Raw genomic sequence first — 27,266 nt, 5'->3', positions numbered from 1 at the left:
TTCCAATAAACATAGTTCTACCTAGTTATACCTTTTTATCCCTTCTTTCGACTTCCTCACCATCTCCATCACCAACCGGAGTGAGAGACACCCTCTCATCTTCGATCTCCTTATCTTCTTCATTCATTCGGAGTTCCTCCGATTCAACATGTGTGGAGGTGGCCGCCCAATCCAAACCTTCTTCGTTTTGAGTATTTAGAACAAAATTTCTTTTCTTATGTCTCGTCCATTTTATCTTTGCTATAATTTTGAGAAATCCTTATTTTTGAGGAAAGATCGATAACGGAACCCTAATTTTTCAAGAACATAGGGGAATAGAGTTGAGAAGTTCTCGAGGGGAATAATCCTGAGAAAAGAAGATTGCATTGCCAAAAAAAAACTAAGGAAAATAGAAATCGGGTTGTAGACCCATTGGATTTATGGGTGGGAGAAAACACTCAGGTATTTTATGTATTTTTTGATTTATTCTTAGGATAAGACTGTAATTTTGTTTGTTTTCGATTTAAAAATAATTCAAAAAGAAAATGATTTTAGAAGGGGGAGTTTTGAGATTTTCATATCAGTTTTAGGGACTTCTGAGACGATTTCTCCAAAATTAGACTACAAACTTGAGTCAATTGCAATGTTAGACCCCTCTTTTTCTCTCTCCAACATCTGCCACTTTCTCCCTAATAAATCTTTGTCCATTTATTGTATTCACAGAAATGCCATTATTTCTGATTTAGTTGAATTTCTTGCGAAAATGTTTATTACATCCATATCCTCAACTTCTTCTTTTATTTACGGTTGTGCATCAATTTTCCAACAACCATGAACAACCAAATTTGAAGCTGTTAAAGCTTCAACAACCTGAATTTGTAAGCTTAAATAACACCCAATGCTATGAGAACTTCATTTTCTTCCATCTCCTCTCCATTTTAATCCAAGAAAATTTGCAAGTGCATTCATCTTGTTATATGTCATGATTCTTGGATAGTGATTAAATTGGTGCTGGGTTTCTTCCGTGGTGACTAAAGACGACGTCCTCGGTGCTTGACATTGTGAAACAACCACCGATAAGGTTATTTTCCGGTAGATTTCGTGATTTTCCTTGATTTTTTTGCGAAATTAGACTTCATTTGTTAGTTTAACCGTCATAATATCATGTAAAGTCTACTATGTGGTCAATTTTGCAATTAAAAATTTATCGAGTTTTGAGCTCGTAGACTGAAATTTCAGTCTCCTTAATTTTATTTGAAAACAAAAATATATGGTTCATACTGCATTATAATCTTTCTGTCGGATACTTCGTTTGCAGTCTACTAAGGTGTATTTTTGCAATTGACCAAATTCTTGACTTTTTAGTTATGACTGCCGAACGAAGTCTTCTTCCAATAATAAAAGAATAAACTTTTATAGTGGCTATTTTTGAATTTGACCAAAATATAAAAACATTGACCGTAATATTATTGATATAAAATTAAGTAGTTGACTGCAAAGAAGTCTACTAGTTAAAAAATTAAAATGTTGGTCAACCCCAAAAATAACCACGACAGACTGCAAACGAAGTCAACATTCCTGGAAACTTCGTACGTAGTCTACTTGGCGAAAGCCAAACTTGGTCAATTGCAAAACTAACCACAACGAAGTTTACTTTTTCTTTCCTTTAGTCTGAGGACAAGCGAGAGAAGTGTACAAGGACTGTTTACTGTACTAACATTGGCAAAATGGTAAAACTTATCGAATTTAGTCTGGTGATTTTCTAATCGCTTGTTTCCATTCATGAATTTTGATTATAGTATTTATCCCTCATTTATGAACATTATTTGTATGCTATGAGTCTTTGCGTGTATTTTCAGGCAGAAAGTGCAGTTTGATCAAACGACTCGGTTTCAAGACCTTGGATTAAGAAGAAAGGACAGTTGATTTCCTTAACCGGTTTGCTGGGGCTGTCTACTGTACTTTATTTGTTTATAAGTTCAAGTTAAATCAACAATAAGCAGTTCAATTGTGTGATGAAAAGACCTTCCAACTTATTTATACTGATATGAGTTTATGAGATGAGTGATTCCATCAACCAAAGAAACATTCAAACGGTTTTGCTTTCTTACATCAGAAAAGATTCATCTTAGCAGAGTAACGGCATTAGAGCAAAGCATTGGTTCTTGTTACTTACTACATCATTAGGACTTGTTCACTTCTTTCCACGAAGCTTAGCTCCAAGTGCTCTCTCCAACTTAGAAAGGAATTGTTGGTTCGGTATTGCTTTGCCAGACTCACACTCTTGAATCACTTGTGGCTTCGCATTGATGATCTACACAAAGAGTTTAGCTCTGTCATGAACCAAGTTACATACAAGGGGTAATAGCAAGAGACATATAGAGAGATAAGGATAAAAAAACCTGAGCAAGTTGGAACTGGGTTAGCTTCGTATCTGTTCGAGCTTGCATAATGGCTTTCTTTAGCTCAGTGGGCACACGTTCATCTGGATTTCACAATTTCATAAATCAATACATGAAGCTCTATCATCAAGATAAAACATCAATACATAAAAGGTTACTCATAGCTAAAACTCAGGTAATACAACAGAAAGAACAAAACTCTACGATTCTAACTCATGCCAGGACAAACATAAAACCTCATTTTCCCAGATTACAGAGCCTGAGACTACCACTATCTAATCTATATAGCCATTAGGAAAATCAATTCACCAAAAGCAAATGATTAAAAAATAATACTTACGAGTAAGGTTCTCGGTGTCATCATCAAGCCTTTTGGTGTTGAGAGATGTGCCACTTGATGCAGCCTTGTTGGTTCCAGCATTGGCTAAATCCAAACAAGACACTCAAAATCAAATGTTAGATGGAAGCCATAACTGGAAATCGCACATAGTTAAGCTATTGAACTAATATGAACAACAACTAAACCAGCAATACAAAGACATCGGAAATTTCAATTGAAAATCACAATAACCCGAAGGCGTTGAAAGCTAGTTACATCTATTGAAGCTTAATCAAGAACCAAAACCGCAACTCAAAGGCTCCAATAGCAAAATTAAGGAAATAATCTAGAGAGAGACCTTAGCAAGCTCTAAGATAACATCAAAACCAGAACTAAGACAATGAATCAACCAGGTGGAGAGAGAAGAAAGAAGAATCGAACATTTTCTGAAGGTCTCGATATCGGCGCCGGATCGACGAGCGGCGTTAACAGTTTTCTCGTCACGCTTGGCGGCGGAGTTAGGGGATTTCTTACGGATACGACGGGCTCCCAATCCTGAGTAAGAAAATGGCGTTAACAGTTTTCTCGTCACGCTTGGCGGCGGAGAGAGAGAGATAGAGTGAGAAGAAAATTCTAACAATCAACAAAGCCTCTGACAATCATTAATACACTAAGGCCATCTCCAACCATACCATCATTTTCATTTTAGTGCTGAAATAACACTATATTTGGTGTATTTTTAATACTAAATAAAATTTCATCTCCAACCACAACACCAAATATTACACTAAAAATATTATTCTATATTATTATATTACTAAAATAAAGATATTCTGAATTATATAATAATTTTAATTTATTAATTAATATAAAATTACAAAGGATAAAATAAAAATAATAAAAACAAATTACATCATATTAATTTTCAGAATTAATATACTCTTTCATTTTTTTCTTGTCAATATTTGACTAGTTAAACCAAGCGAAGATGTTACTAACTCAATATGAAACATACAAAAGGGGATTCAAATTCGATCATGTCTGGCCTATCCTTAAAGGCATTGAGAAGTTTGCCAATAAGAACACTAAGACGAACACTTCATTCCAAGAAGAAGGTCGTGATGTTTTGTCATCTTCATCGTTTTCAATCAATACCGAGTCATCGCCTTCCCCTAGTATGAATTCAATTGATCTAAATATGGATAATGAAGAAACCACTTTTCATTCTTCAAGACCTATGTGTTTGAAAAAAGCAAAGAGGAAACAACATTCTGAAGAACAGTTTAAACAAATTTTGGAGCAAAATGATAAACTTATCAAAGCTATTACGAAAAGCTCTTCTGAAAGAAATGAAATTCAAAGGCAAAAGATCGAGGTTGCAAGAATGAAAGAAGAAAATAAAATATTATTTGCTGATTTGAATTCTATAAGTGATCCAGCCTCTCGTGCTTATATTGAAAACGAAAGAAGAAGAATTTTGGGGAAAAGAGCACAAACAAACCAACATGAAGAAGATGGTGAAGGTTCTCAATATCATAGATCACAATATCGTGCATCACATTATCAAGAAGGTTAGTCTCATGGAAAACAAGTTCAAGGAGATGGAGATCAAGGTGAAGATCAAAGATCACCAAATGATCAAGATGATTATACCCCATATTACAATTATCTTAAGTGAAGATGTTTTTTCTGGTTTTTATTTTGTAATTTTGTGTTTTCCATGTTTTTTGAATTTTATGTATTTTTAATGGTTAGTTGAATTTTATTATATATATTATCAATCAAATTACTAATTAGTTTTAATATTTTCTACTAATTAATAATTTATATTATGAAGATTAAAAACTACAAAACTGTTTTGGTATATTACATTTTATTACAAACTTAACTAGATTCTTAAATAATAATACTAAACTTATATTTAATTTACTATAACTAAGTTATTTTAAATTAGAATAACATTAAAAAAAACAATATTATAGTGTTTGGCGTCGCTACAGTAAAACACCAAATATAGTGGTGTACTGTGCAACAAAAAGGAATCACACTATTATAGTGTAAAATATACAGTCTGGTTGGAGACAAAAAATAATCACTTTCACCCTATTATACAGTTTTGCCGTCCCATTGGACTTGGCCTAAGGAGCAAAAGCTTACAAGTTACAATTTATAGATCTGAAAATTTCAATTAGGGATCGGAGTACCAATAGCTTATTGTAAGGCAAGATCTCAAAAAGAGAGACATAGAAGAAGACAAAGAAAAGAAGAAGACATTACCCGTCTAAAACTGGACATCTAAAAGATTGATCTCTACACCATGTTTGACAAAGAGAAGAGATGTAGATGAAGAAGATAAAGAAGAAAGGTGATTATGATGATGATTTGATGAGAGATAGAGAATTTTTCGGTTCTAGAATCGCTTATCGCCGCCAGAGAGAGAGAGGGGCAGAAAATGGAAGAGGAAGAAATGAAAGTGATTAGGGTTAGGGTTAGTAAAAATTAGGTATGTATAACTCGGTTAATTAAAACCGATCGGATATGCCGCCGAACCGAACTGAATTACCAAATTAATTTCGCCAATCGGTTTGTTGATCCTCTCAAAAGCTGCCGAAAACCGAACATCTCGGTTTACTCGGTTCGGTTCTTTCGGTTCTGACCGAACGCCCAAAAATTAATAGTTGATGTCATAACAAAGTCAACCACCAATAGTCTATAGAGAAGTCTACATAATCAAACCCTAAATAAAATAATTTTAACCTAATCAACATTTTCTCCCTTAATTTGACTCGTTTATATATAAGTTTATTTTATTTCAATGCAGTAAGTCTATGTGGTTATTATTTGGTCAATAGGTTTTATTAAATTATTTTTTATAATCTCTATTATTATTTGTAAAGTCGTTTAACTAATAAACCTTTGTTTTGTAAAAAATTATAAGGATATGCCATTGGAGTTATGACCAAATAATAGATTCTCATTAAGGGTAAAAACATCATTTACCTATATTTTAGTCGAATAAACGCGCGGGTTACCAGGTCGGATCTTATTTTTATTTTTTTCCTCTAGTTTTACAGTATTCCGTTCCGCCTTACTCTCAGAAACAAGTTGTGGGCAAGTGGTCGAAAGGAAGGGATTTAAGTCTGGGGTCTCAAGTTCGATCACCTAGATGCAGCTTTACGTATATTTATTTTATAAACATTTCTAAGTTAATTTTTATTTTATTCTATTTAATAGAAAAAAGAAATCCCTACTATTAAAAGAAAATAATTCCCAAATACAGTAAAACCTCTATAAATTAATAAGGTCGGGACCATGAAATTTTACTAATTTATAGAGGTATTAATTTATGAAGATATTCGTTCATTTTCATAACTTTGAAATTTTCTATAACAAAATAAAATAATTTTGTTATCATTCACATTTTTAAAGAATTTTCTTAATTTATAATCTTGCCTATCGTAATAGGATGAATGTCAATTATTTACTACATTATCTAGGTAAATATTATAAATGTTAGAAGTTTAGAGTATAGAAGAAATTACTACTGCTATCCTTTATCGTAATGATAAAATCGAAGAAAATACTGCGGTACATTCTTTTTTTTTTGCGCAAAAATAATTATATTGAATTAACCAAAGTATTTGCTTAATTCAATACTGCGGTACATTTAAAACCAGTTATATGTAAAGAAAAAATTATTGCATCTAGGACTCTCCATAATTTTTGGATGATATTTGAGAAGACACCAACTAAAAAGATTAGAGATAAGCTCCAATAAAAATGCAAAGTCAAGAATAGACAAACAAAAAAAATCATATTTCATTAAATTTTCTTACATATATATATATATATATTAGTTTATTTGATTATTAATTTATGATATTGATGGAATCATATTTTTACATAGGATTTCTAAAAAAAATATTATCTTATTATTTTATTGAAATGTGTCAATTTTTACACCATCCTAATTTGAGACCGGAAGAATTTATTAATTTATAGCGAGTATTAATTTAAAGAGTATTAATTTATAAAGGTTCTAGTGTATTATTATCGATATCTTTAAGGATATTGTATAAAATATAATTACACTATTATAGGATTTATTCATTTAAGATTTTCCAAAAAAATCGCAATGCTAATTAAATTTGTTTCCTCTTTTTGTGCTACTGGATCGATTCGTTTAAGCGATTTCTTTCACATTTTCATAAGATAATCAATTATTCTAATTATTTACTAAAAATAGCAAAACGTTATGTAATCGTTGATAGTATAAATCTTGCATCCAATCAATTCAATAATTAACTCATATAAAAAATATTTTCACAATCCCGGTGATCTTGTGTATTTTAGTGTTAAAAATATTCTTTTGTAAATCAAAAAAACAAGTCCACCCCAAATTTTAAAATCTATATATACCCTCCCACTACTAGATCTCTCATTACCGGATCACATTCATGATTGTAAGCCTTCTTAATATTTTTAGCCTTTTTAATATTCATGTAGATATTTTTATTTCCAACATTGGTTTTTTTCCTCTGAGGTTATCATGATGTGGGTACATGACCATGAAATCATTCTTTATTAAATTTATAAGGTGTGACTAATTTTATGATCTAGATTTTTTTTCTAATTAATGGAAAAATATGTGACTAATCTTATAAGATTTGCAGATGTTTCGATTGCTTCATTGACCAACATATCGTTGTTTAAATGGCTTCATGTACCTATTCAACGTGATTTTCCATCTTTTTCTTTGGTAAAAGATTACTGCACTCTCTTAATATACTTTACTTATTAGACAATCACAAATGTAACAATTGATATAATTCCACGTAATTAATCTTTGCAAGAATCAAAATAGTACACTACATAGAAACAAGAATAGTCATTCCTTTGATCTGTCACTAAGGCCAAGATTGGTGAAGAGAGAGACGGGTCAGTTCATTTTTCAAACTTATTATACTGAGAAAAAATAATTATTATTATAATGAGATTTGTATTTTTTTTTCTCTTGTGCGGGAAAAACCTCAAAGTAATGTGGGACAACCTTCAAATGAAGAAGATGATGGCACGTGAGCATATGAGATTATGTAGATCTTTTGGAGGCACTACGTTTTATTTTAGATTTATCAATTATATCCCATATTTATTTATATCTTTAACAACAAAATATAAATAATTTAGATATGCAGAAATAGGATATCTAAAACAAAATTTAACATGTTTTTTTTCCATTGTTTCCTATTTTTCTGTTATGTGATTGATTCCTATAATTGAGTTTTAGATATACAATTTCAGTTTCTTTTGAGATATTTTCTCCTCAAAAATCTCTATTATTTTTCTTTGTTAAGTTTGTGATATTAAATCTTAATTATTTTATTATAATAATATTGTAATCAGCATTTCTTAAAAGTAATATTAAATAGGATTTCTTTATTTTTTATTATCTTCAAATAATTATTAAACATTAATTTAAAAATATTACGAGTTTCCAAAATAAATTTTATACTAAACAAATTTTAAAGATATTTTAAAATTAACCCGATTATTCATTTTCATCTGCAATCTCATTTTTTAATTATTAAAAAGAGTTACTTTAATTCTTTTTTTTAAACGAATATACAAGACCTCCATAAAACTCAAAAATTAATTTACTGTAAAACAATCGGCCAAAATATCTCTACCTTTGTAAAGAAACATTTAAATTGTAAATTAAAGGAAAATCAAATCGCTTGTGGAAATAACCATAGAGTTACATTACTCTTCCAAAATATGGTTTTGTTTAACCAAAATTTACAAACATATAATCTTAACAATATTAAAACAGAAAACAGTTTTTTTTGATGAAAAAAAAACACATGTCTTCTATAAAAATCCTTTGAATTTTGTGAAAAGCATTGACAAAGAAATTTCGAATGTTTTGGATAAATTCACCAAAAAAAAAAAAAAACCCCTTTTCTGTTTTATGGTATAAGATTAAGACCTTAAATGGTAGCAGTTTTTAACATTGTTTTTGTTTTCCAAAATCCATTAATTTATCCAATCAAGATTATAGAAATAGAAAAGGAAACTTTCAATAAAAATAAGCAAACGAGATAATACCACTGATATTAAAAATATTTTAATATATCTTTTAGCTATTTAATGATAATTCTACTTTTTTATTCTGAAATTAATAATAACAAAAATTCACATTTAATGAAAATTTTGCTAATTAAGTACATATACTTTAAGATACAATAATTAGATTTTGAGAAAAGTCAAGTATATTTATGGTATTTTCGAGAAATAGTATATGTAAACTGAAACATGTAAATTCGAATGATGAAAAACAATATATTGAATTTTTTTTTAAAGGATATAGATTTTAGATAAAAGTACGAAATCAAAAAAAAAAATAGGTAGATAAATTCAAGTGTCAAGATTTCACTGATTTAGATAAGGATTGACTATGCGACATGTAATTAATGACTTTGGAATGGACACTTTGAAAATTTTTGTATTTTTGAAAAATCATTATATAGTTTTTGGATAATTTCAACTAACTAAAAAAAATATTTAATGGAGAAATCAGATATCCCGTCTAAATTTCTTACCCAATCTCTTTTAGTAAATATTGTTTAGCGAGTAATTATTTAAAAGAGAACGAACATAAAACAAAAAATTCTGATGGATACGGGATGAGACGGGTCGAGAGGGGATTGGACAGGACTGGACGTGATTCTTTTTCCGAAGTAAATACGTATAGGTTTAATTTTTAAAAAAATTTACATGAAAATAACGCATTTGTGCTATAACACCCAAGTTAATATAATTATTAGTCATTTTACGAATTTAAAATTTGTATGAAATATTTTGTTCCGTGCTGTAGCACGGGTTACTACCTTGAGACGGGTATATTGAGAATTTTGGATATTTTTGAAAATATTTTGAGAGTTTTTGAGAATTATAATTTCTACTAACAATATAAATTAAACATACAAATGGAGAATACATGTATTTCATCTAAATTTCTTAGCCAAAATTTATTAATAGCATTATTATGTTGATAATTATTTAAAATAAAATGGTTATGGGACATAAAATTTCTAATGGAATGGATCGGGACGGGATGGAATGGGACTGGACGAGATTTAACACCCTCTAACAAAATTACTTTAATATTTTCAACAAACACGAGCTGTCTTTGATTATTATGGATGGATCGCAAAAATAGTATATTTTCCAGCTGATGAAGATGATGATCATGTTTATTTTTGGTACAGGTTGCGGTATTTTACATTTACACCACAATATTCACAAAACACCATAAAAGATTTGCCAACTAATTTTTATGGAAAAATACTACTATTATACAATTAAAATTTTCCAACCGAAAAGAGTTTATTATTTGACTAAATATATGTTTTATGAGTGTTTTTTTGGAGTAATTTAATTTACTAATTAAGAACATATACTTTAAAGATAATAATTAAATTTTGAGAAAATTCCAGTATATGTGAACTGAAACGGGTAAATTCGAATAATGAAAAATAATATATTGAATACTTTTTTTGAAAAAGGGAACATAATTTTTAGATTAAAGTACAAAATCAAAAATATAGGTAGATAAAATCAAGTATCAAGCTTTCACTAATTTGGATAAAGATTGATTATACGACACTTTGTAAATTTTGCTATTTTTGAAAAAAATTATATAGTTTTTGAAAATTTTATTTTTTGATAATCTCAACTAACTAAATAAATTAAATCAACGGAGCACTCTGGTATCTCGTCTAAATTTCTTACCCAGTCTCTTTTAATAGATATAGGCTAACGAGTAATTATTTAAAAGAGAACGAAAATAAGACAAAAAATTCTGATGGATACGGGACGAGACGGAAAGAGACTGGATGAGACAAGACGAGATTAGATAGGATGAAACGGGACAAAAGGAGATGAGTTAGCAAAAGAGAGGATTGGACGAGACTGGGAAATGAAAGGATGAGACGAAACCTTAAATGAGAGGATGGGACGGGAATTTGTTTTTAATTTAAATGAAAACTAACGCACATGTGCTATAGCACCTGTGGTAATATAATTTTAATCATTTTATGAATTCAAAATTTTTATGAAAATATTTTGTCCCGTGCTGTAGCACGGGTTACTACCTAGTTTTTAATTAAAATTAAACTATAATTAAGGAGTAGAGATATTGTTATGTCTTCTAGTTAACGTTAATTTGCAGTCGACCTTAAAGAAATCTATTGCAGACTTCCTCCGGGTTACATCTGTCATTTCGGCTTCTGTTTTTTTGTTTGGACGTTAGGGAGTTAACTGTAATTTCGGTACCCTTAGTGGTAATGTATCTCAAATATTGAATGCAATTGTCCCATGCATAAGATCCAAAAAGGAGCCTTTAGTGTCTTTAATCATATACCTTTTTTTAGTCATTATACCCAAAACAAAAAAGATATGTCAATTTTTTGTTCTACTTTGCCTATATTGTATTAAATTACAATACAAAATCTAGTGCAACTATTGAGTTGTTCAATTTCAAATACGTCTAATCTATTAAAAATTAAAATGGACATACATTTTTTTTCTTTTTCTAATCTGTGAAGAGAGTTCATAAGAAAATAACTGATACAGGTTTTTGGTCTCTAGGATCGCTGATCAACATTACATCCTTTATTCTTTGATATATGCAACCAACATGAATATATATAAATATCTTTGGAAGTAAACAAACATAATAAATGTAATAAGTCTCCATAGAAATCAAATGAGAAAAACAAGTGTAACAGCCGTGGGACTTCATCTAGTGACTATATAATAGCAAAGCGAACCAAACATAATGGGGGTGGTTTAGAACGAGATACACACAAAATACCACACATAAAACAGGGTACCACATAGCCACACATCGCAACCAACAATGGCACCCACAATTGCTAGAAGGCCACCAGTCATCCCCAAAAAATCGACCATACTCTTAGTTAGCGTCAATAAAAGCATCCCAATTTTCTTCTTTCTTACCGAATCAACCAATTCCGATCCTCAACCTTGGATTCATTCCCTTCCGCACAAAACCAAGAAATCAGCAAACTCGGTATGCTCATATCCAGCTTCGGATATGAGCATACATCGTCCAGTTTCAACAAATAGCTAATCCTACTTCGATATTCATCACTCCATCATCTTTCCTCTCTTTTTAACATGATTTCATGAAGAGTACAGTACATCTCTTCTATAACTCCTGCATAAATTCAAAATTAAACATTGTTGTCCTTTTGACTGTCCATCTTCACATCGTTCTCCACCATTTCACGTTCTAGCTTCTTGACCATATCCTTGAGCTGACCGTGAGACTAATCATCGAGTTTGATCAACACAAGCTAACCTCCCCTCATAAGTCATGAACACATCCTTAGTAATATTCTCTGATGGTAATTGCATCATATTGAATTGTTCATATCTTGAAATCCATTTTTTCTTTCTTTATTTTTTTTTCTAAAAAAATCACCAATAATCTCTTTGAATCTCACCAAATCAGAGTTTTTGTTTCCTTTCTTAAAGATAAAATATCTAACAATTCCACCAAATATCCTAAAAACTCTTTCTATAGATGAAGCAACAAAAAGAAAAGAAGAGAAACGGCTCCAAATTAACTTGGTCCTTTCCTACGGATCTAATCTCAGAGATACTTTTAAGGCTGCCTGAGAAATCTATTGCGAGGATTCGTTGCGTGTCAAAGCTTTGGTTATCAATCACCACCACCGATCCATATTTCATCAAGTTGTTCGAAACTCGGTACCCACGGCCGTGTGTTTTGGTTTGCTACATTGAACAAGACAAGTTGTTTGTTTCCTCGATTCCGCAACATCAACATTCACTTCGGAAGTCTAAAAGGTTTTATTACTCTCGTCCTGAGCCTATTGATCTTTATCATTTCAAATTCCCATTAAATTATAACTTTCACTTACCCCCTACGGAATCTGTCCAAGGCTTGTTCTGCTTTCAAGAATCAGCAACCCCGATAGTTTGTAACCCTAGCACGAGAGAGATCTTACCTTTACCCAAACCTAGAATGACCTGGAAGAATATAACAGTTTTTAGGATACGATCCGGTTGGAGGTAAACACAAAGTAATGTGCATGCCTTATAGAAGAAGTTCTGATGTGTGTCGTGTGTTAACATTGGGATCTGCTAAAAAATTATGGAAAACAGTCAAAACTGAATATATGCATCGTTCTGACTGTGATACTTATGGGAGGTGCATCAAGGGAGTTGTATATTATATAGCCTATGTTTATCGTACCAGTGTTTGGGTTATAATGAGCTTTGATGTCAGATCTGAAAAGTTTGGTATGATTCAATTACCATCGGATGTGGATGTTCATAAGTTTCCTCTCATAGCTTATGAGGGGAGTTTAGCATTTGTTAGAACAGAAGATATTAAACCCGAAAATGGAAATCATGAACATATTATTCGAGAAGATATTAAATAAATGTTAATATTGGTTTAGAAAGTTTAGTATTGACCAATGTATAAATATATATAGTTTACATTTATCCTTATCTTAGTTTAGGAAACTCATCTCTATATAAGAGAATGTATCTTGTACAATTACAATCATGAGAGTCTAATATAATTCTTCCTTTTAACACATTATGTGTCTTTACTCTCATCAAATCTATCATGGTATCAGAGCCAAAATCCTTGATGTGGTTTATGGTTCCGTTACGTTAGCTTTCCCAAAGAAAAAAAAAATTATGTTTCTTCTCTTCTTTTATTTTGACCTTCCTCCATCGCTTCTTCTTTTAACGTTGGAGTTTTTCTTTCTTTTTGTTCTAATTGTGAGTTGGTAATGAGATTTATCCAAACTTCATCGACTATTTAAAAAAAAAAAAAAAAAAAATCTGGAATTTGGGCTTCACACACACGTGAGTGTGTTGTCTTGTGTGGACATGATTTGGCTGGTGGTGGTGACTATGAAGATCAACCAAGACGTACGGTGGTGTTCGGCCTGTTGGCCAAGTGAAAAAAAAAAAAAGAAAGAAACGTGTTTATCTCTTATATAAGAGATTTGGGCATAATAACATGTGGTTTCTTTGTTTTACTTTGACGGAGCTAGGCGATGACTTCGACGGATACAATGCTGATCCGGCGATGATGAATTCGAATTCGACCACAACTACACATGTTTCTTCATGAACAAGAAGTTCAAAGAACGATCCAAATTTGTGTTTTTTTTTAAATCGATGGAGAATGACTCTATGACTAAGTATAAACACCATTGATGACTCTACGGCCGAGTATGCCGTTGATAACCCTACGACCAGGTATAAACGTCGATGACCTAACGGCTGGGTATTGTAGCCGCTTTGACCCTACGACCGGGTATAAACGTCAATGATGACCCGACAGCCGGGTATAAAGCCGTTATTTTGAAGACTTGTCCAATCTCACCCGTGTTACCACGCATGAACTTGCCGGGGCTATTGGGATATGGAGAACCGGAAATCGACCGAGATCGACGGTCGAAATGACAAACCCAAGAATATGTAAATTGTGAAAATTGAGAAGACTCTAGAATATATAGTTTAGGAATATTTACATTTATCTAAATATATTATTTACATTTACATTATTTTAGTTTAGGAAATCTCTTGTGTATATAAGAGAACATAAGTTGTAACATTAGAATCACGAGAGTCTAATATAATTCTTACTTTAACGGTCTTTACTCTCATCAAATCTATGAGATTACGGAGGGTGGTGAAAAAATTACATTGTCCACTTTAGAAGATGCAGAGAAACGCAAGTGGTCGAACAAAGGCTTTATTGCATCTTTTCTGCCCTTAGGTGTAATTAGTTTGCATTATTTGAAAGTAAAAGGTTGCACTCATGCTGGTGAGTTTATTTACGTATCAACTTACAATAAGATTATTGTATTTTATGATCCGGTGAAAAACAGCTGTAAAATATTCCAAATTATTGGAGATAGAGGCGTCCGGATGTATCTGTACGATGCTTCCCCGAATCACGTTGAGAGTCAAATCACTTTTTTAAAAAATTTCTTGGGTGAGTGTCCTTTACTTACGATAGTTTTGGTAGACTTTGACTTTCTCCTTCCTTTGACTTTCTCTCCCAAAAACACGATCTATTTGTTTCACCTCTCACCTTCGCCGATCTCGACGTCGGTCCCCTCCGCCTTTCATAGGCAAACAAAAAACCAAAAGAAAACCTCTTCGCGGTATCCCCAATTCCTCTTCGTCGAAGTGTATCCCGCCTAAATCTCCGAATTCAGCTGGGGCTACAACGTCATCCAATCCATCAAATCAGTTGCCTGAATCTCCCAAGATCCCAGCCAACAACAACATGACCGATTCCTGCTAAACAGTTCCACCGGTTACTGTTGTGGTAGCAATTGAAAACCCTAGATCTGAAGTTTCAGGAGAAATTCCTGCTGCTACAGGTTCCAAGACCATCGTACCAGCATCTGAAACGACTATTGTCTCCTCTACTAGGGTCAAAGGTTCTCCTGCCGACTGATACTAGGATTTTTGTGTCTCCTAGTAGGTTCAATTAACCTTATGTGTTGTAGTACTTAAGGTGTCAATCCAAATGGGAAACTTACTATCACTCAAGACGCAATCAAGATTTCACAAGTCAAGCCAATTCAAAGAGGGTGTTTTTGTCTAACAATCCTACAATAATCATAATGCAAAACGGAAATGTGTTCTAGGACTAGGAACGAGAATGTATGACAGGAAGCGAAAATGAATGAAAACAGAAAACGAGTCTAAGCATGAACTAAAAGGAAAGACACGAAACAGTCTCAGGAATGTAATAAAAATCAGGAAGAAAGAGGTCCTAAGGATGGGAGTAATTGATGTCGGTGAGGTCTCCTAGTCTACAGAATGTTTAACATGCCACAAGCAATATATCCCTAGACAACGAACATCACAACTTAGCTAATCCAATCTCTCGGTAAAAGCTACTCAGACTCAACCACTTCCATACCCAACTCTCGCTAGAGAAACATGGTTGAGCAGGCATGACATACAAGTTCGTTCATGTCAACAAACATCCTAGACAACTAATCTCTTAGGCTAGGAACGTAAGTCTCTGGCACTAGTTGGTCAGACATTTCATCAAACACCTTTTGGGTGTGGAAATGTCTCGAACCTAGTTCCAATTGATCAGAGAGAAACTAGCATTTCTAACACTAGTCCAGAAGGGAATCATAAAATCAAAGCTTAAACACTCTGCATCCTAAGATCCTCCACCTAATCTATCCCATCCTCAAGGACTACTACACTACTCAGATCCGAAAATCATTATCCAAGATACAAACATAGAAAACATTGAACCAAGCATAATAAGATAGATAAAAATAAGAAGAAAAACTTTTGAGAAGGAATCAAGTACAAAAACTGAATAAACTCGGAGATGTCGGATTACAAGTCTGAGAACGTTTTTAGGTGGCTAGGTTAACCATAAGAACAAACACAAAAATGAGGTAAAAGATAAGATGTCCTAAGCCAAGACTTAACAAAATGTATATATAGTAAAAACGTGTGAATACCTAAAACTTAAAACGACAAGAGAGAGCGTCGGTTCGGGAGTCTCCTAAAGCGTGTCAGACGGAGTGTCTTCCTGGCATGCGTGATTTTGTCCGTGTGCGTCCAGTGACTCGATTGGTGTGAGTAGGAGTGGGTCGAGCCGTGCGAGTGAAAATGGCTCGAGCATGGTCGGTGAAAGTGGTTCGAGCTGGGGGAATACGCATCTACTAAAACGATGATAACTCTTGAACCACACCTCCGATTGGCTTGAAATAAACGGCATTGGAAAGATGGCTCGAGTGATGGCTCGATTGAGTGGTCCGATTGGTGCCCTGAGAGTGGCTCGATTGCGTAGGTCGAGAGTGGCTCGATTGTGGAGGTTGAGAGTGGCTCGATCGTGGCAGTTGAGAGTGGCTCGATTGTGTGCGTCTCCGACGTCTCCTAAACACCTGAAATACTTCGAAATGCACAATGCATGCAATGGTGATGCAAAAACTTCCTAAACATGCAAAGTGTATAAAAGAGGTTCTAAAATGATGCAAAATGGCTAGTTATCCTAGCTAAATGTATGACAAATGCATGCTAAGGAGATGCAAAATATAGACATATCATTGACTCCCTCAAAGCCACGTCGGTCCCGATAGTGCATATTGATGCCTCTCCAAGCCATCAGAGGAATCCCCTTGGAATGATCTGGTTAAAGGCCCTTCTGAGCCGCTGGAAAAGAAAGGTACTCCCTACACTCTCGATTCAGGGGAGATGTGTATTACTATCCCCAACTCAGTCATCGAGAAAAACAAGAAACCTGGGACTCCTTTATCCTTGGTCAATTCTATGAGAACCTCCTCAACGGGGTGCAGTCCATGCCATTGTGAATGGCATTTGGAGCAAAACGAAGAGACATCACGGTATCCAAGATGTAACGAAACTCCTTCCTCTTTCGTGTCCCATGTCCCAATGTCAGGCGCCGTATTCTGTGTCAACCTCTCTGGCAGGTTGATGGGCAGACAATGTTTGTTGCCAAGTGGTCTCCGGATATAACACCCAAGAAGCCGAAATTAGCCAAGGTCCCAATATGGCTTGACTTCCATGGAGTACCGTTGGAATTCTTCAATAGAGATGGGTTGCAATACGTTGCGGGTCTAGTTGGACATCCGATCTGTCTGCACCCACAAACTGAGAAACTTGTCAACATTGAAGTTGCCAAAGTGTACACCATTATAGACCCTCGTAAGCCACTTCCTAAGGCAGTTAATGTTCAGTTTGAGTCTGGCCAGATTAGAAGAATCAAAGTTTCCAGTCCCTGGCTACCTTCACTTTGTAGTCATTGTAAGAAGATTGGCCACACTGTTAACCGATGCACAAAAGATCCACCAACCTGCGTTGAGTGTGGCTCTGTAAAACATTCTGCTGACTCCTGTCCGCGATCAGGGCATAACAAGAGGAATGGAAAAGCTCCAGTTCAGAGTCAATTGCCTATCGTGGAATCAGTCTCTCGGGTACCTAGTAGGTTCCCACAGCAAAATGATACAATCTGGCAACCAGTTAAGGCATCCAAGCATCCAAAGCGTGATACTCAGTTGGTTGGTGAATCTAGTAAGGATTTGGCCATTTCTAACAATACCTCGGTTGGTTTTCAAGCTTCTCCATCAAAGCAGCAACTAGCTGTTGAAGTGGGGAAGATATGCGTTGATCTTTCGGATAACTTGTTTACTACTTTGAGGCACAATGTGGAAAACAGGGATAGCCACTTGGATGAATCTGAACCTGACAACGTCTCTGAGGATGATGATAATCCAGAGGCTAAGTCTGATTGGTTCTTAAGGGTAATATCCAAAAGAATGATGAAGAAAAAGGATGGTCGAGTCAGGGCTGGAGGCCCTCAAATCCTCTAAGCCAATATCCCCTTAATGAATATTTTTTGTCGTAATGTAAGAGGATTTAATGATCCTGTAAAGCGGAGAAGTTTTAGGAATTGGATTAAGGTTTATAAACCTTGTTTTGGTGGGATTATAGAAACCCGCGTCTACCCTGAGAAGGCGAGTCATATCCTTTCGAGCAGTCTTCCAGGGTGGCTTTCGGCAGATAATTATGAATTTTCACCACTTGGGAAGATTTGGGTTGTGTGGCACCCTTCTGTAAATGTCACAATCTTATCAAAGTCCCTGGAGATGATCACTTGTTTGGTAAAACTCCCTTTTGTGTGGTTTATGCGTCGTCAACCTGTAGTGAGGAAAGGAAAACTTTATGGTTGGAGATTCAACTTCTAGCGAGTTCTTCTGCAGTGGAGAACAGGCCCTGGTTAGTTACAGGGGATTTTAACCAAACTTTGGTGGACTGCTCTATCGTTTGACTGTTCAAAGATGTTGAAAAGGGTGATCTCAAAATGTTGAAAAGGGTGATCTCAGACTTCAGCAGAGAAAACTACTCGGATTTGGAAAAAAGGACTAGTGAAGCTTTTGCATCACTCCAAAACTGCCAACAAGCTCTATTAGCAACCCCGTCAACTCACTTGGATTTGTTGGAAAAAGAAGCACATAAGCTATGGTTCACCTTGGCTGATGCAGAGGAGTCATACTTTCGTCAAAAGTCCAGAATATGCTGGTTGGAGGAAGGAGATAAAAAGTCCAGCTTCTTTCACCGGGCTGTCCTGTCTCGTCAATCACTAAATCAAATTTTATTCCTTCTTGATGAAAACGATCAGATTGTGGACTCCAAAATCGGCATTCAAAAATTGGCAGTTGATTTTTTTCAAATCTCTACTAGGTGATAAAGGACCAACACAGCCTCCTATGGTTGAGGAACTCGAGGATATTGTACCCCAAAGATGCTCGCAATCAGCAATCCATGTCCTCTCATCACCTTTCACTCCGGAGGAGATCAAGAATGGATTTTTCTCTCTTCCGAAAAACAAGGCTCCGGGTCCAGATGGATATAGTGCGGAGTTCTTCACAGCTCATTGGGACACTGTTGGTCTGGATATGGTAGAAGCTATAATGGAATTCTATAAATCTGGTCAGCTCCTTAAGCAGTGGAACGCTACCCGTCTAACCTTGGTCCCAAAAACGCCTAATGCTTCAAGGATGTCTGAATTTAGACCTATTGCCTGCTGCAATTCCATATACAAGGTAATCTCGAAGCTCCTTGCCAATCGCCTCAAAACTGTCTTACCTGATCTTATAGCAAATTCGCAATCTGCTTTCATCCCAGGTAGACTGTTGGTTGAAAATGTGTTTTTAGCAACTGAACTGGTTCAAGGATATAATCAGAAAAATATCTCTGCAAGAGGCATGTTGAAGGTGGATTTGAAGAAAGCCTTTAATTCGGTTGACTGGCAGTTCATCATCAATGTACTAAGGACCATGGCATTCCCAGAACACTTTGTCAAGCTCATCACTGAATGCATAACGTCTCCTACCTTTTCGGTTTGTGTCAATGGTGAGAGTTGTGGTTATTTTAAAGGGGCTAAGGGGTTGAGACAAGGAGAGTCTATCTCCCCTTACTTGTTCACGATTGCAATGGACGTCTTCACACAAATGCTGACTAGTAAATTCAACACCAACCACATTGGCTTCCATCCCCAAGCGTCGAATCCTCAAGTGCCTCTCCTGGCTTTTGCTGACGACATAATGATTTTCTTTGATGGTAAAAAGACTTCTCTGGAGAACATCTCAACAATGTTGCAGCAGTTCTCGATTTTATCTGGCCTTTCAATGAACAAAGACAAGACAAATCTCTACTTAGCAGGAGTGAACCAGGATGAAACCTCACAGTTTCATTCGCTTGGTTTCAACCTTGGTTCACTCCCTATTCACTACCTTGGTTTACCCTTGATACATAGAAAGCTCCGGATCTCAGAGTATCGACCTCTAATAGACAAAATAACAGGCAAATTTTCCTCTTGGACTGCGAGGGCCCTCTCTTTTCCAGGCAGAAAAGAATTGATATCTTCTGTTATCTATGGAATTATCAATTTATGGGCATCAGCTTTTATTCTCCCCAAGGGATGTGTGAAGATAATTGAGAGTCTATGCACCAGGTTCTTGTGTTGTGGGGATATTTCTAAAAAGACACATGCAAAAGTCGCTTGGTCATCCTTATGTTTACCTAAAGAAAAAGGTGGCCTAGGATTTCGTAGCATAAACCGATGGAACAAAACTCTCTGTCTTAAGCTCATATGGCGACTGCTAACTGCCGGAGACTCCCTTTGGGCGGATTGGCTACGAAACAACAAGATCAAAGACGAAGTTTTCTGGCAAATTGATGCAGTGAAGCAAACCTCCTGGATTTGTCGAACAATCCTCCACCTGCGTTCTCTGGCCCTCATTTTTCTTAGATGTCATGTGGGTAATGGGCAGACAACAAGCTTTTGGAACAACTCGTGGACTCCATTTGGACATTTGTTGGATTATATGGGGACAACGGGACCTTCTCAAACGGGTGTACCTCTCAGGGGAACTGTGGCACAAGCATGCTCACCCAATGGATGGATCATCAGACCTACGAGATCGCTGCAAGCTGAAGCCCTTTAGATTCATCTCACAACCGTACCGTTACCAACGCTATGTTCAGAGCCAGACACTTTCACTTAGAAAATTGAGGATACGGAGCTTGACCACTTCAGCACAATGAAGACCTGGGAAGTCATACGCCCAAGACAACTTCCACAATCCTGGACCAATCAAGTCTGGTACAAAGGAGCAATTCCAAGGCACGCGTTCATGATGTGGCTGATGCATCTTGACAGATTACCAACTCGAACAAGACTGGCAAATTGGGGAATGCAAATCGAAACAACTTGTTGTGTTTGTGGTAGGTTTCCAGAAGACATAGACCACTTATTCCTCCACTGTGACCTTAGCGAAGACCTGTGGACAGAGGCAACAAGGCATCTGGGATATAGGCCTTTTGTCTTTCACACTTGGAATGCTCTTACCGCTTGGTTAGATGGCAACGACTCCACATCCTCCTTAACTCTGAGGCGTCTAGTCGCACATGCACTCCTTTACACTATATGGTTTGAGAGGAATGCAAGACTACACAACAACAAGGCAACTAGTCCACAAGTTCTCTTCAAGCTCCTCGACAGGCAGATCCGAGATGCCATCATTGCAAAGAAGCACCGCAAAAACTTTAAAGATCTTCTTCAAGATTGGCTGACATTTCTGTAATTTCCCTTTCATATAAAGGGTATAAACAGTTAACCCTCTGTTTTTATTTTTTTTTGGGCAGGGGTTAGCTCTTTGTTTCCCACGCTATTGTAATTTCTACAATCCTTTTTCAGTAATGAAAATTCACATAATTACAAACAAAAAAAAAAAAAATTCTTGGGTTTTTTTTTCTACCTTTTAGAATAACACTTTATGTATGCAAGTTTATGATTTTTTTCTTATTTTTTTTTCTAATTCCTTTTTTATCCCGTTTCGTTACCAGTTCTTTGTTATTTAAAAGCGTAAGATTATAAAACATGAACTGCGCAAGGCAAATATATATATGATCTTGCTTGAAGTTTAAAGGATCCTAATATGGTCGATGGCCATGTCACATGTGAATACCTGCCCCGACTCAATAAAATTTAGAGTCTTAGGGTCCAGTGTTTTCATAACGAACTAGTGTTGATCATGCTTCACTTGAGATGAAGAAGTAATAAATTACAGAACTGAGTATTTTGATAGCTTAACTGAATAATCGCTTCAATCCTTAAGATTAAAGTTTTCAAGCCTAGTCTTTTGATAAGATGGACTCCCCTGAGCCTACTCTTTTAGTAAGAGATTATCTTGCACCTTTTGGTTGGTTTAATGAAAGTTTGAGAATCGTTTTCAAACGAAAAGGTTTCGCAGCATGCATGAGTCATGCTGGTGAGTTTATTTACGTATCATTCACGATTCAAAAGATGGGTATATTTTATTTTGTGTTCCAGTGAAAGTAGCTGTAGAAGATTCGAACAGACATGAATTTGCTCTGTGCTTTCCCAGATCACGTTGGAAGTCAAAGGAAATTAATTGAATTGACGAGAAAAATAGTACTCCCTCTCTTTCATATTAAGTGCCGTTTAAGGATTTCTCACACATATTAAGAAAATCATTAAATTTTCTATTTTACCCCTTATTAATATATTATACAATTTTTCTACTGGTCAATACGTTAAATTATTAGAGATAAAATTTGAAAATTTACCAAACATCTACATTGAAAATACAAAGTGACATTTATTTTGAAACAACATTTTTAATCCAAAATAACACTTAATATGAAACAGAGGGAGTAGCAAATTAGGGGTTGTGCTCATGCCTTTTTGAATTGTATTAAATTTTACTGCAATTAGACATTTCAAATTAATTAATACACAAATATTTCCAAAGTCTTTGGATAATTGGATGACACTAAATAATGAAGGATTTAATTCTCATTGAGTAACACCAATTTCCAAAATCACTTAGTTATGATTTACAAATATCAGATATACAACTAAATTTTAATCCGATGTACACCGCAAAATACTTTTTTAAAAATAATTATGAAGAAAAATATATGTTGTATTTTTTAATATGTTTTGATTAATATTTAGATTAGATAAATCTAAATGGATTATATTTTTGTGTGTGGTACCAGTTAAGATTGGCGTAACATCTTTTATTAACTCATTTGATATCAGACTATAATATTTTGTGTATTTTAGTAAATCAGCCCGTAAAAATATATAATCATATTTATGTAAACTCTAACCCAATTCATAACATGCTCTGCAATTTTTTTATCAAGTGAAAAAGTATCTAAATTATTTAAACTATTAGGATCAGACCCGCAATAATATATATGATATATGCGACCTATAAATTTTAGTATAATCAATTACAGTAAATCAAATATTTGTGTGATGAGTTTGGAAAAATAGTAGAAGAAAAACCAATCCCGGGTATGAATCCGCTCTGAGAGCAATATAGCGAGTCGACCCGAGCAACATCTGGCGCCCCTACCATCCTCAGGGACGCCCAGTGGGACCGATCTATCAGAAATACGAGGGATGCTCGCGATTTTGATCGATAAGACTCAAAATCAAGACGCGACGAATCGAGCCCTCATGAGCCGGATTGAGCGGCATGAACAAGAGCTCGCCCTTTGCGGAAATCACGACCTCCATCGAGAAACAGCGTACCCTTCAGAAAAAATCTCAAATGAATCCGTAGAAATAGCGCTGCCTCGAACCCGTCTCAATTTCGAAACCGTCCACGTCATCCCGCCCGGGCTCGGACACTACCCGTCTTCGCGACCTCGGAGAATCCGCGAGCTCCAAGCTCCACGAATTTCAACAAACCAACGAGCTCACGACCTGCTGACCAGCCCTCGGTCGGGCATGTCAGCTCAACGGCACGCGGTGCCAGCAATTCAAACGCCCCGACGAATCCTCCAGTAAGAACAAACCTAGATTCAACCGAGGAGTTCGTGGGTGGAATGCCTCGTCATAGGGTGGTTGACAGCTTTGGTCCTCCGGGCTCTCCGAGGAACGATGCATTCAACGCCCAATTCCTTGCCGAATACATGAATAAGGCGAGTGCCGAGATGGCCCAAATCCGCTCAAAGGTCCACCTGGCCACGAGCGCTGCACCGGACACGATCGCGTTATCGCAGAAACAAGGCGCATCCCGTTTACCGTTCGAATCGCGAAAGTTTGCCTTCGGGATGTGGGTAAGTTACGCCTGCCCGAGTATGCGGGCACGTCAGACCCCGGGGCACATCTCCGAGCTTTCAGATTAGCGATAACCAAGGCTTACCTCACCGACGACGAATGTGAGGCTGGCTACTGTCGATATTTCGCCAAAAACTTATTCGGACCAGCCCTGGAGTGGTTCGCGTCCTTGGAGTCAAACTCCATTGATTCCTTTGACCAACTCGCAGCCGTGTTTCTAAAGCAATACTCGATTTTCTTCCAAGCTAAGGTGACCGAATCCGACCTATGGCTCTTGGTTCAAGGAAAGGACGAATCACTTCGTGAATACGTAACTCGCTTCACGGCAGTCAAAGCCAGAATATCGAATTTGAACGACGAGGTCGCCGTAGCGGCACTCCGGCATGGCCTTTGGTATACATCAAAGTTCCAAGAGGAATTCACAGTACGGCAACCTCCCTCCCTCGATGACGCCCTCCACAGATCAATCAACTTCGCCAGGGCCGAGGAAGAGCGAGCTGCCATGGCCGAGCTTCATAAATCGGCCAAAGCACCTTTCAACCCCTCCAAAAAACCTTTTCGGAGGGATCCGATAGAGCCCAACCAACACGCCTTCGCAGTGGATTCCACATCAAGACTCAAAAACTCTAATTTTGACCCTGAAAAGTTCTGCAAATACCACAAGATACGAGGTCACTCGACTGAGGAATGCAGAACCGTGGGTCGCCTCATGGCAAGGAGGCACGAGGCAGGAGAGCTCGGCGAAATCAACCTCGAAAAGGAGGGCGAGAAAGCCAGGGAAGCTAACGCAAACGCGAAGGATGTCATTGCGAAACGAGAGAGAACTGATGAGGCCGAGGGGTCATCACCCCCTCCAGCCCCGAAAAAACGTATCGACCTCGTCTTCAAAGATCTCCCCCTATGCCGCACGTCACCCAGGTCGGTGTATACGCCACCCCCAGCTCCTTGAAAGCTCGCGAGCTGTTGACCTCGTATATCCCGATGTTTTGGCAATTCTGACCAGACCCACCGGGTTGACTATATCACCGGGGGATCTGCCCTGTGTCGCTTCGGGTCGAGAGTTACCACTGGGAAAGAAAGCCACGTTCTGTGCCCGACTACGAAATCACTTTCTGGGAGAGCAAAACCGCCAACTTGGACAAACCTCATGACGACGCTTTGATCTTCAGGCTAGACGTTGGAGGATTCGAGCTGTCACGCATAATGATAGATACCGGGAGCTCGGTCGATCTCCTGTTCTACGACGCCTTCAAACGAATGGGCTATCCCGACTCCGAATTAAAGGGAGGCAAAACCCCACTCACAGGATTTTCCGGGGACACAACTCTGGCCAAAGGTACCGCCCAGTTAATCGTAGAGGCAAGGGGAGAACGCTGTTTGGTCGACTTCGTAGTCGTCGACCGCCCCGCTCCTTTCAATGCTATCCTCGGTAGACCGTGGCTCTATGGGATGAAGGCCGTCTCATCCACTTACCATCAATGCGTGAAATTCCCAACCCGAAGCAGAATTGCAACCCTTTATGGAAGCCAATGCGCTTCTAGACAATGTTATAGAGGCGGAAAGGACCCGGTCACCCGCGGTCCATCAATGACCAAGGTCGACCAAATCTCTATCATGGAAGGTCATCCCGACAGATGCGTCGGAATTGGAGCCGACCTGAACGCCAACACAAGGGCCGAATTGATCCAGTTTTTGGGGCAAAATTGTTCGACCTTTGCCTGGTCCTCGTCGGACATGAAGGGATTTGACATAAGCGTCACCTCACACCAACTGAATGTCGACCCCACTTAGAAGCCGATAAAGCAAAAGCGTCGTAAGCTCGGCCCCGAAAGGGCTAAAGCAGTAAACGACAAAGTGGATCGACTGTTGAAAATTGGTTCCATCCGCGAGGTCCAGTACACCGAGTGGCTGGACAACCCCGTCATTGTCAAAAAGAAAAACGGGAAGTGGCGAATTTGCATCGATTTCAAGGATCTCAACAAGGCCTGCCCAAAGGACAATTACCCCCTCCCGCATATCGACCGGCTGGTTGAAGCAACCGCTGGTCACGAGACCTTATCCTTTATGGACGCTATTTCAGGGTACAACCAGATCCTTATGGACCCTGCTGACCAGGAAAAAACCGCCCTCATAACCGATAAGGGTACTTGTTGCTATAAAGTGATGCCCTTCAGGCTCAAGAACGCCGGAGCAACGTACCAACGCCTGGTTAACAAAATGTTCGTCCAACACCTCAGAAAAACTATGGAGGTTTACATCGACGACATGCACGTCAAATCGACACGCGAACAAGATCACGTCTCCCAACTCAAAGAGTGTTTTAAAATTTTAAACCAATACGGGATGAAACTCAACCCGACCAAATGCCATTCGGTGTTGCGTCCGGTGAGTTCTTAGGATACCTGATCACCGAGCGCGGGATCGAAACGAATCCAAAGCAGATCACTACCTTCCTCGAAATGCCCTCAGGATAAAAGCCGTGGGAGTAAAAGAGCTCGCCGCGTTCAGCGACTCGCAGCTCGTCACCAGCCAGTTTCATGGAAACTACGACACGAATAGCGAACGGATGGACGCATATCTTTGGGTCGTCCAATCTTTGGCAGAACAGTTCTCGTCATTTGAACTCACCAAAATTCCACGTGGAGAGAACTTAGCGGCCGATGCCCTGGCCGCACTCGCTTCCACCTCCAACCCCTTGGACAAGCGGGTCATACCCGTGGAAGGGATAAACGAGCCCAGCATCCCCATTCCTGTCAAACCTCGGAGCGTACACCAGGTCGAGAGAGGCATTGGACCCGACGAGGGAAATCTCAAACAAACACCTGAGCAGGATGACGAGCTCCTAGATGAGCACATACCGGGAGATGAACACGATGCAGGACCGATGACGGATTGGCGAGTCCCAGATCGCAGATCTGGTGGCAGGCACGAAAGCTCAAAGCGCAAAGTGCGCGTTTCTGCCTCATCGGCGAGGAGCTATACAAGCGGTGTATCTCTGGACCGTATCTTAGATGCGTTCACAGAAGCGAGATCAAAAACAACATGAAAGAGGTTCACGAGGGACCCTGTGGAAATCACTCTGGAGGTCGATCATTAGCCCTCAGGATAAAACGGAAAGGGTATTTCTGGCCGACCATGCTCGCGTATTGCGACTCGCATGCCAAAAGCTGCGACAGATGTCAATGCCATGCACCCATGATCAATCAGCCCGCCGAGTTGATGAGCTTGGTTTCCACCCCTTATCCCTTCATGCGATGGTCGATGAATGTCATCGGCCCCCTTGACCAGTCGGGAAAACGACGCGTGAAACACTTACTGGTCGTAA

General features: G+C 37.4%; 3 protein-coding genes and 2 pseudogenes across 3 annotated transcripts; 4 read left to right on the top strand and 1 right to left on the bottom strand.

The window, feature by feature from the left end:
- Positions 1 to 1,987: 1,987 nt before the first annotated feature.
- On the bottom strand, positions 1,988 to 3,243 carry LOC104782777 (multiprotein-bridging factor 1a). The gene is made up of 4 exons (XM_010507802.2): positions 3,142 to 3,243; positions 2,722 to 2,805; positions 2,382 to 2,464; positions 1,988 to 2,293 (listed from the first exon to the last, which is right to left on the bottom strand). The coding sequence occupies exons 3-4, from the start codon at positions 2,427 to 2,429 to the stop codon at positions 2,174 to 2,176; spliced, it is 168 nt and encodes a 55-aa protein (XP_010506104.2). The 5' UTR covers positions 2,430 to 2,464; positions 2,722 to 2,805; positions 3,142 to 3,243; the 3' UTR covers positions 1,988 to 2,173.
- A 445-nt stretch (positions 3,244 to 3,688) lies between these two features.
- LOC147947680 (uncharacterized) lies at positions 3,689 to 4,378 on the top strand (annotated as a pseudogene).
- A 7,891-nt stretch (positions 4,379 to 12,269) lies between these two features.
- Positions 12,270 to 13,193, top strand: LOC109130731 (putative F-box protein At1g47765 pseudogene; annotated as a pseudogene).
- A 3,820-nt stretch (positions 13,194 to 17,013) lies between these two features.
- Positions 17,014 to 20,786, top strand: LOC104779191 (uncharacterized). The gene is made up of 5 exons (XM_087507392.1): positions 17,014 to 17,162; positions 17,219 to 18,080; positions 18,213 to 18,440; positions 18,629 to 18,911; positions 19,021 to 20,786. The coding sequence occupies exons 1-5, from the start codon at positions 17,014 to 17,016 to the stop codon at positions 20,784 to 20,786; spliced, it is 3,288 nt and encodes a 1,095-aa protein (XP_087363518.1).
- A 96-nt stretch (positions 20,787 to 20,882) lies between these two features.
- On the top strand, positions 20,883 to 21,425 carry LOC147947679 (uncharacterized). Its single transcript, XM_087507391.1, has one exon. It carries the CDS (start codon positions 20,883 to 20,885, stop codon positions 21,423 to 21,425), a length of 543 nt encoding a protein of 180 aa, XP_087363517.1.
- Positions 21,426 to 27,266: the final 5,841 nt, after the last annotated feature.

The sequence above is a fragment of the Camelina sativa genome, chromosome 3 (assembly GCF_030686135.1).
Source record: "Camelina sativa cultivar CO46 ecotype springtype chromosome 3, ASM3068613v1".
NCBI classification, from domain to species: Eukaryota; Viridiplantae; Streptophyta; class Magnoliopsida; order Brassicales; family Brassicaceae; genus Camelina; species Camelina sativa.
This window is presented reverse-complemented; position numbering and strand designations above follow the sequence as displayed.